Source organism: Sylvia atricapilla, chromosome 1 (genome assembly GCF_009819655.1).
Source record: "Sylvia atricapilla isolate bSylAtr1 chromosome 1, bSylAtr1.pri, whole genome shotgun sequence".
NCBI lineage: Eukaryota > Metazoa > Chordata > Aves > Passeriformes > Sylviidae > Sylvia > Sylvia atricapilla.
The window spans coordinates 75,775,139-75,785,972 of NC_089140.1; the positions used below are offsets into that span (position 1 = coordinate 75,775,139).

Genomic DNA, 10,834 nt, shown 5'->3' on the forward strand with positions numbered 1-10,834 from the left:
CCATCATCCAGGCTATTTAAGAAAATATTAAACAAAAGTAGTCCCTGGCCTCCATCTGGTCTTTGAAATGTTGCTTACAACCTTTACAGTCTCATCATTTGGCAGCTTTTCAATCCACCTCACCATCTGTTTACACTGCCACATTTTCTAAGGTTTTCCAAGAAGATTGTTATGAAAGGTAATATCAAAAGCTTGGCTAGAGTTAGAATAAAATTATTGCACTTTTCTCCCTTTATCAACCAGTCACCTCATTGTAGAAGGCTATCAAGTGTGTTAAGCACTATTTCACCATCATAACTCCATACTTGCTGCTCTTATGGCCCTTCTTAGTTTACAGAATTATTTTCTCCATCACTTTCCTAAAAATTAAGGTGAGTAGCTAGTTGACTGGCTGGCTGCTAGTTCCCTAGCTCATTCTTCTTGCTCTACCTGAAGATGGGAGTGGCACTTTCTTCAGCTCTCAGAAACTTACCCCAGTCCCCATGACCTTTCAAAAAGTATCACAAACAACCTCACAATGATAGCAGCCACCTTCCTCATCATTCATGTGTATATCTCACCATATCCCTTGCACTTGTGTGTCCAGTTTGTTCAAGTATTCCCTAACCCGATCCTCTTCCACCAAGGATAAGTCTTTCTTATTCCAGACTTTCTCCCTGGTCTCAGAGACACAGAATTACTGAAGGACAACTTTACAAAAAAACAAAACAAAACAAAACAAAAAAAACAGAGGCAAAGAAGCTGCTGACTAGGCTGGCCTTTTCCATGTCATTTGGCAGCAGCTCCCCTGCCCCGTTCAGCAGTGGACCCACCTTTAATCCACCTTTCTACCCTTTTTTTTTCTGTCTTACTTGTACAAGCCCTTCTTGTTGCTCTTCACGTCCCTCCTGAGACAGCACCATGTGGGCTTTGTCCTTCCTAACCTCATTCCTGTGTGTTCAGACTGTCACTGTATATTCCTCCTGGCTCACCTGTCACTGTTTTCAACTCCTAGATGCCTCTTTTTTTATATCACTGAGTTTAGTCAAGAGATTCTTATTCATCAATGCAAGCCTCCTGCTGCCTTTTCTTGATTTCCTGCTCCTCAGGTTGGACCACTGTTGAGTTTAGAGGAAGGATACTTGAAAATCAACTAGCTCTCCTGAATCCCTCTTCTCTCCAGACCCTTATAACATGTAATTTTTTGAAGCAGATCTCTGAAGAGGACAAAATGTACTGTATAAAAAGCTAAAGTAGGATTACTTTTTCTGTATGTAAAAAATTCCATATTTGAAATTATTCAAATTATTTTTTTTCCTGTAATATCTGTGTGTTGGGTTTTTGGTTTAAGATTTTATTCTTGTCTTCAAAATATAAATTTAGGATTCTTTTCTCTATTTTGCTGCGGAAAATATTTTTTTAAAAAATCACATTTCTGTCTCTCTGAACTAAAAGCCTGAAGTCCTGTTCAATTCTATTTATTTGCAAAGCAAGCCAGCAGGAAAATTATTTGGTACGTTCTCCAGCAGTACAGCAAGTACTTAGGAAAGTTAGACTCATATGTCAGAGAGCAAATAATTTTTCATTGACTGGAGCACTGCTAAGCACTGCTCTTTTTTAAGGACAAAAATTCCTTTGATTGCTTGTAGCTTTCAAAGAAAGATATAATGATGAAATTATTTCTGTGCATGCCTTAACTTCAGTTGTCTCTCTTTACAGTCATTGTGGTACTGTATGTAGCACTGCGGAGGCAGAAGAAAAAGGACACCCTGATGACCTCTAAAGAAGACATTAGAGACAATGTTATCCATTATGATGATGAAGGAGGTGGAGAAGAGGACACCCAGGCTTTTGACATAGGTGCCCTGAGGAATCCCAAAGTGATTGAAGATAACAAAATACGCAGGGACATAAAACCAGACACCTTGCGTTTTACACGCCACAGACCACCAGCGGAAGATAACACAGACATAAGAGATTTCATTAATCAAAGGCTGCAGGAAAATGATGTAGATCCATCTGCACCCCCTTATGACTCCTTGGCAACCTATGCTTATGAAGGAAACGGATCTGTTGCAGAGTCTCTCAGCTCTATAGACTCCCTCACTACAGAAGCAGATCAGGATTATGACTATCTGAGTGACTGGGGACCTCGCTTTAAGATCTTGGCAGATATGTTTGGAGAAGAAAGTTATAACCCTGACAAAGTCACTTAAGTACGACTACAATGGTGAAACAAAAAGAAAAGCAAACCAACAACAAATTTAAAAGATAAACCTAAGCTTTATATAAGACACAATTACTTTGATTATAAAAGACAGCAATTGTTTCCAGCAAGTTACTACATTTATCATACCATCAGTTTTGGTTTGATTTGCGAAAGAATGATAAATCCTGTAACATACACAGGTTTTTGTTGTTGTTATTTTGTTACTCTGGAATTACACTGAGACAAGCTCAGGCCTACAAGGTGCAGTTTACTGACCTGACTTAGAAAGAAGGTAGCTTTCTGGCATCACGGTGGAAGAGTGGTAGCTTTTTTCGTAATTCCACTAAAGTGCCTATTGAAACTTTTATCATTTAAGTGGTAAACTGTCTGCTGTGATGGTGTTACAAAACTGAATTGTAAATCAGACACGAACTTTAAGACAAGAAGCAATAGCAACATGCTGACTTCTTTTAGAAAAAAATGGATATCCCTTCCTGGAATATCTAATGACTAGAACTGTGGGGGACAAGGGAGGGTGTGTACAATGTGTTTGGGGGTTGTGTTTGGGAGTTATATTTGTTGTCTTTTTTTAAAAGAAAACAGTATGTCAAGACATCATATTTCCTCTTCCAAAGTTTCACTGAAAATTTAAATTTAAATTGCTATTGCTCACTCTGAAGATGTAAAGCCCAAATTAAAAGGACAAGATCTTAGCATCCATCAATGAATATTTAAAATGTTCATATGAATACTACATTTTTTCCAAAATAATAAAAAAGATGAAAGCAGCTATTCCTTGATGTGAAGGAAATTTCCCTTGTCTCTCCCTCTTCTTTTGAAATAAGACTATTATTAGAACATAAAAATGGAGAGGGTTTTTGAAGATTATTATTATATTTTTAGTACCAAGACACCTTTTCCATTGTAGGTATCACTAAAGAAGTACATGTAAAGAACTCCACACCACTTTTCAGTTTGATTGTTACTCTATAGGCACCATAAGCATATATAAATATAGGGTGTTCTCAATTGATCATCTGCTACAGTTCAGCATATCACGATATTTCACTGCCACACCCACAGGAAACACTTTAGAACACTTCTTGAGGCTGGACACTTTCTTGATTTTGTTCTCGATAAAATTTAGACAGAAGCAGAATAAATATATAAACCAGCACTTTTGTCCACTCTTTATGTACATATCCACGCCTAAATGTAGCTGTGCAGATGGCAGAAGTTCAGATATGCACAAGGCAGTATGACTTGGAATATGTCTTGCAAAACTATTTTATGTGACTTTTTCTGATGATCTAAGGCATAGACATTTTGTAAGACAGTGGTTTATGGTCCCCAAAGTGCATATATCCTTTTATTCTCCTTCAAAAGTCTCTGTAGTGCTATACAATCTGTTTGAGCTCTACTCATGATTAACGACGAAAGCCTGAGTCTTTCTTGAACCAGAAGTCTTTTATTTACCTCAGGTCAATAGCTTACCTTTTGTATAGCTAAAAAAATTAATAAATTAACTTATTTATCAGATATACTTAACTCACAAGTTTGATATTAGCATGCACATTTCCCTTAACCTCTGGGGGAAATGTAAAGATATTTCATTGTTATATAAATTGTCTCAATGAGACTTTGAAAGGTGCATATTTTAAATGAGTTTTGGATCATTCAGTACAATTGGCTGCATCAAGAGCACAACTGGCGTAGCTTATACCAGCAGCGTGCTGAGAAAGAGACACAGCACATGGCAAAGAGGAAATTTTGTGGGTTTTATTACTGTTAGGAAAAAGATCCTGTGTTCCCAAAGACAGGCTAAACCAATAAAAGCTCTCCTCACAGGACAGGGAAGCAGATGAAGTGATTTGACAGCATAGAAATTTTCATGTGGAAGATTATGTCTTGAATTTTCACACATCTTGACAGTATATCCAAAGCAACCTGATACTGTACAGTAGGCCTAAAACAGAGCACTGGATAAAAAAAGAAATATTCCTATTTTCTACTAGTCACAACTGAGGCTTGATTCATACAAAAGTCACACCTAATTAGAAAAGCTTCTTCACATAGCATGCACATGGTAATACTTCCTACCCTGTTGCCACAACTAAAACAAACATCTGACTCTGTCAATTTTCAGATGTGCAGTCTTGTAGCCAAACTGCTCTTGGCAAGTGTGTGAGTCCTTTATTTGCCTGTTAGTAGTAAAATCAACATAAGTGAGGGCAGTGTTTGACTTTTTGACACCGTGCAGCATGCTTGCTCCTGAGGAAATTCTCTGTATTTGTAGCACATACTGGCTGAACATTAGTTGTCTCGAGTAGGTAGGCATTTGTTCTAAACTGGACAGTCTATATGTGAGCCTGACTTCCAAAATGTGTGGACAGAAACTGTGATTTTTAACATGCTGCTACACACAATCTGTATGTGACATTGAGTGGCTGGATGTTAAATTAATACCAAATTGAATATCAAGTATTTTTGACATTGAAGATATTTGTAACTGAGATGTTGTTATCACATAATAATACACATGCAGGAAGATTTTAGGAAAAAAACCCAAACCCTTAATATGTAATTGCTAAAGAAATTGCCAAAAAAATATAATTAAAATATTTGAAGATCATTTTTAAAGAGTGATCAAACTATTTTAATATAATAGGGGTATCTTTTTGTAAGCAGTTCTGTAGAACTAAGGAAAGGAATTGCTTTTCATTTATTCAGAACCTGGGATTCAGGAAATTTCTATTTAATTCCGTGTTCTTTCACTCCTTTCTAGAAGGTGCTTGTCAGGTTTTTAACTTTTTTTTTTTCAAAAGATAATTAGAGAAATATGAAATTTACAAGAATTAAAATATGTCCGGGTATCTGAGACGACATGAAGTCAGTAGGATTAGGGAGCCCAATGCACATGCAAATTGTATCAGTTAATTACTTCTGGTTTTACACACCATATTTAAAAAAAAAAAAAAAAAAAAAAAAATCTTTACAAACCCTTGCACAGTGAAGATGTTTAAGTGGATGTCTCTCTTTCTGCCAAAACCTCAAATGCTATCAGATTGTCAAGAAGCTAAGAAAATGTATAAAAGGCACAGAATTGAGAGAAAGCTTTTATTTTAATTTCCAAAACTAGCTACTAGTTAACATCATCTCAAATGTTCCAACAGTGCATCCCATGCAAATCTCAACATTCTGTAAAGCCCTTTCTTAATATTAAGTAATTTAAATATTTCACTGGCACAAACAAATCCACTTTTTAAGCTAAATATTTATGACATACATTATTGGTGCTGAAATAAAGAGATAAGTGTATAGTATACAGCTAAGAGTAGAAGTATCTAAGGAAGGTCAGCGATGAAAGTTACATCGTAGACATACAGAATTGAAGACAAATATACAACAGAACATGTGAAGGGAATTTCAGAGAAAGAAAAAAAAAAATCTTCCCTACCCTCTCAAGAAAGCTGAAAGTGTCAATACTTACAGAAGTTCATACAGTTTCTCCATGGAGTCAGAATACAAAAGATTGCTAATATTCAGATTTAAGACCTCTACCACACAAATCTGAAATTCTTGTAACACAGATCTGCAAAAATGATAGTGAGTCAAAGAGTAAGGATTTGGAAAGCAATGACAGTAGATTATGTCTCCTGCCCAAAGATATGCTTGAATATTTTATACATCCATGATTTTTTACTTATTTTAGATATTGGCTAAATTTTGCTGTTCAAAATACAGTCACAGTTACTGAGGATTTACTCAAGGTTTTGGAAGAAGAGTTCATAATGAAGCAAATACCAATAAATGACTAAATAGTTTAATAATAATATTGTTCTAGAGTTTACCTTCAAAACATTCTTGCCTTAACCATAAGATTTCCATATCCACATAAACGCAGCCTATCCTTTACACTGATAAAAATTTGGTTCTGCAGATGTTATATTCACTCTAAGTTTACCACCATTGTTGATGTGAAAGTTACTAACACTGTCTTGCTATGGAATAACAGATCTCTTCTGAATGAATACAAGAAGAAAAGGTAATAATTCACTGGGTTAAAGACATTTAATATTACATGAATGACTGCATTTTACTTGTTGAGATTTGAGGTTGTACTGTTTTTGCAGTTATATTATTGCTTTTATTATTATGATTTTTTATCAGTACAGACATTTAAATACTGTCTGTATAAAAGCATATTTGAACCTTGAGAAACTTCATGAAAGCAAATAATGAAATGACCCCCAATATTAACCCTACTGAGATGACATTTAAGTGTGAATGAAAATCAAATTTTATATTACACTCATTCATAACCTTTTTGTAATGGAAAATCTATAATAATCTGAATCCATTTCTGTTCTTATTTAAATCAAGAAGCAAATAAGTTGTCATAACACCAACAACCACTGCTTTTTTCAGCAAAACTGAGATAAATTCCTTGAGGGGTTTTTTGGTGGGCCTTTGGAGTGTTTTTTAACCTATTTATTCAATTCAGAGGTTTCTTTTATTCGATTTTAGTTTTCAGCTAAAATCCCCAGGGTTTTTTTTTTGTTTGTTTGTTTGTTTTCTTTTTTGAATCTTACTTTCATGCCTGTTTTTCCAACGAAAGTGCTTCCCAGGGCTCAGGGAAGTCTTATCAATGTGTATAAATACCTCATAGATGGAAGTAAACAAGGTGAAGCAAGGTGTTTCTCAAGGTGCCCAGTGACAGGACAAAAGTTAATGGACTTATATGGAAATGCATGAAATTCCATTAAAATGCAAGAAAAAAGATGCTTTACTCTTAGGCTGTTGAACAGTTGACCATGTTTCCCAGAGAAGTCATCATGTATCCAACCTTGGAGATCTTCAAAACCCAATTGGATTTTTTTCCTCTAAAGCCTTCTGTAATTGACCCTTCTGTAATCAGGGAGGCTGGACTAGATAATGTACAGAGGCATCTTCCTGCCTCATCCACTCTGTGACTTGTAATATAATCATGCTTAGACTCCTTAGCTCTGGGAAGCTCAATAGCGCTAGGGAGCTAACTACAAGAGCAGTGTAGAATCATAGAATCACACAATGGTTTGTGTTGGAAAGGGATCTTAAAGAACATCTAGTTCCAATCCCCCTGACATGGGCAGGGACACCTCCCACTAGACCCAGTTTCTCAAAACTCCATCCACAGTAACCATGACTTGTTTCAGTGAGATAGCTGAGGTAGGAGTGAAGGAATAGAGAAGCACTCTATACAGTTACTAGCAACGATGATAGGATGGAGAGGGATAAATTATTTACTGTAATTTCCAGTACAAGAAGAAAGGGGCATGGCATGAACCTAGTAGATGTAAGGGTGAAATTATAAAAACCTGGATGTGGTTCTTTGTGTGATGACTAGCTGAGAGAGTCATAGAGGCTCAGAGTCTACACAGGTTGAAAAAGACGCTGCACAAATTGCTGAAAAAGATAGTTTGTGGGTTGCTTAATACATAGGAATCACATCTGGCTGAATGTGTTCTTGAATTGTGCTTGATTAGCATCTGGGAAGTTGTATAACCTGGTTGGTTCCTTGGAGTTTTACTGTGACCTCAGTTTCTGCCAGTGCTGAGTAAAAGCTTACTACTCAAGTTTGACTGATTTATTTTCTTATTATGATTTTATTCTAAATTTACTTGATTTTCATACCAACGTTCTCTGGTTCAATTTTCCAGATCACATAGATAAAACCTAGATAGTTTTTCTTACTTGTTACATATCACATGCTTTTATTCATGCATATTTTATCATTTCCTTCCAATTTTAACCAATGTAATTGCCATATTTCCTTAAATTCTGCACAACTTATCTAGAACTTACATTCTTCTTTCTTTAACAGGGACACTGACACCGATGTTAGGGCTGATGACACAGTTTTTCTTAGTCTATATTTAAAAAAAAAAAAATTTCTTCATAAAAAAGATAACCTCTACATGTCCTCTTCTGCATGTGTTTCTCTTTGTTAACTGTCTTGGTTACTTCCCTGTGTTCTAAGAACATCTGAAAAAGAGAGAGGAGAATGAAGTGACTGACTAGAAAAGGGACCAATATTAGTCCACTATTCTGGAATGCAGATTACTGCTCTCCTACAATGTGTTGTAATGTTAGAGGTGATTTATTGTTTTCAATTGTTGAACAGTCTGCATTTATGCTCAAATGCATGTTTCTCTACTGTATGCCTCTGTCAAAAAGGACAAGAAGCATACACAAAAAGGTGTATGGTGGGGAAATTAATTCATATTAAGAGAGATCACAAATAAATATGCCTTAAAAACTTGTCTTATATTATTTGGTCACATGACTGAAGAAAATTGTTATATTTTTAATTTTTCCTTGGAGTTTATTTTCTCAGAGCAGTAAGTGAAGGCAGAAGATACATTTAATATTATTCAAATGCTCCCATTGCCTTCAGCCCCAGCTGCTTTCGCTTGTTTGGGTTACTTTGAAGTTGGATTTTTTATCCTCCTGTGTATTTGTTATGTTCCCTGTTGTGGGTCTTGCTGCATAAATGACTCCAGCTGAAGTTTCACACTAGAAACATCTGACCAAAAAGTAAAGAACACAGGAGGATATATGCAGAACTGTAGTTTGGGTTTGCATAAGATGTTTCAGAATGAGCAACCATCAGCCTAATGTTCTGCCAATTTACATAGGCAAAAATCAGACAGTGAATGTAAAAAAGAAAATAACTAACTGCAATTTCAAGACCTGTAGAGTATTATTTCTTATTCTACTAGAGTATGTAAAACACCTCCTCTCTGTTAAGGGAAGGAGATACAAAGAGTAAGAGATGAAGGACTCTGGAGTTGCTACGTCCTTTTTTTTCCAGCTATTCGTATTTAGCATCCTTTCGTATATATAAATAACAAGCTAAATTTCTTAGCTCAATTTTGTTTCTTAGTCTAAATTAAGAAAAATATATTCTGTGAAATGAAGAGGGATTTTTCAGTGACAAATGAAATATAAATATTTCAAATGCAGTAAAATAAGATATTAATTTTCAGTACATTTGAGAACAGAAATTCAGTTTGTCATTTTTTCAGGTTTGATTAATTTAACTCACCAATGAATGTTTATTGCTTCTAGTAATGCTGTCCCAAAATTGGTAAGTGCTGCATTTTTCTTTCTAGGACTAATTTTTATAATTGCAATTGTTTTTATTTAAATTGAAATTTTATATCTCATACATTAGTTTTTGTCCTTGATCCAAATGATATGATTGAAAATGCTTAATATCATATGCAGTCAAGAGAACAAGGTAAGTAACCTCAGAAAAATGATTTAATGGAGGAATTTGCTGACCAGAGATGTTCAAAGACAGATACTGATCTGTCTGAATTGCTGCTTATATGGAAGACTGTGCTTTGTTCCCCAAGCTGACAGTAGTGCTTGAGTTTGCTCTTGGTGATTATGGAGAGGAGAATGCTCTCCCAGGGCTCAGATTTAATGAAACAGTGTCTTGACACCTCTGGGTAATTGCTCTAGAAAATTGTTTCCATGAGCAGAGTGAGATCCCCATTTCAAATACTGAGCAGCAGAAACCTCAGTATGTGGGAAAATCTAAGTGGGACCATTCTTCTCATTGAAATGATCTGCAGAGAACTGTAAGGCAGAATATTTTCCTTATAAATGGCCTCCACTGCTGTTCCATAGTTCAGAGACCATGCATGCATTTGCACTAAAGCATTGCAGGATTAAATAGAATAGCCTAACACGGATCAGAAAAAATGTTGCAAGCTAAAACAGTTCTCTCCCTCTTCATTGAAGTCTCTGAGCTGACCAGCCTCCATCATGCATCTTATTTTCTCTGCATGCAGAAATCTGCCCTTTTTTGCTTCATGTGACAGTCTCCACAGAAGATTAGCCACAGTGAGTAGCTAAGCTCCATATGTAGCCCCTCACTCACTCCCCACCTCAATGGTTTGGGGGACAGAATGGACAAGAGGAAAGTCAGATAACTCATGAAACAAGTTAAAGGGAGTTTAAAAAATGAAAGAAAGAGAAAAGGGGTGGAAAAAACATGTACCAAAGCAAATTGATGGACTCAACTCCTCTTCCTACATGGAGACCAATGCTTAGTCAATCTAAAAGTAAAGACTGCCTCCAAGAAAAACCTTCCCCTTCAGCTTTGTTTCTAAGCATGACACTATATGGTATGCAATATTCCTTTGGCCAGCTGGAGTAATCTGATCTGTCTGTGTCTCCTCCCAAAGTCTTGTGGCTCTCCAGCTTTCTCACTGGAGTGGCAGAGTGGGGAAAGTAAAACCTTGACTGCTCAGCAATGGCCAGAAGATTTGTGTTTATCAGTGCTGCTTTGCTCACAGGTGCAAAGGGTTGCAATGAGGAAACCTAATGCTGTCCCAGCTAGACTCAGCACAGGCTCCAAAGGCTAATCTAAAGAGCTAATCTGAAACTTTTCACAGACACCCACAAACCATACATGACTTCATTTACACACAATTGAAAACTTGTTCTGAAGAGTAGTTTTCCTTCCAAGATTGTGCCAGGTTCTCAAAGGAGAAGTTGTACGTAAGCACTCTTTACTAAGCAGGGGAACTTTTCTGTGGAGAATTTTCAGGTAAGGTAGAAAGCCAGTGACAGTGTTAACATATCTACATTCTG

At 36.2% G+C, this 10,834-nt stretch overlaps 1 protein-coding gene across 1 annotated transcript in view; it reads left to right on the forward strand.

The window, feature by feature from the left end:
• CDH12 (cadherin 12) overlaps nucleotides 1-2,737 on the forward strand; it is a 71,359-nt gene extending 68,622 nt beyond the window's left edge. Inside the window, exon 8 of the mRNA XM_066326290.1 lies at nucleotides 1,699-2,737. Coding sequence (XP_066182387.1) covers nucleotides 1,699-2,195 — 497 coding nt within the window. The 3' untranslated portion in view covers nucleotides 2,196-2,737. The remainder of the gene's footprint in view (nucleotides 1-1,698) is intronic.
• The last annotated feature ends 8,097 nt before the right edge of the window (nucleotides 2,738-10,834 follow it).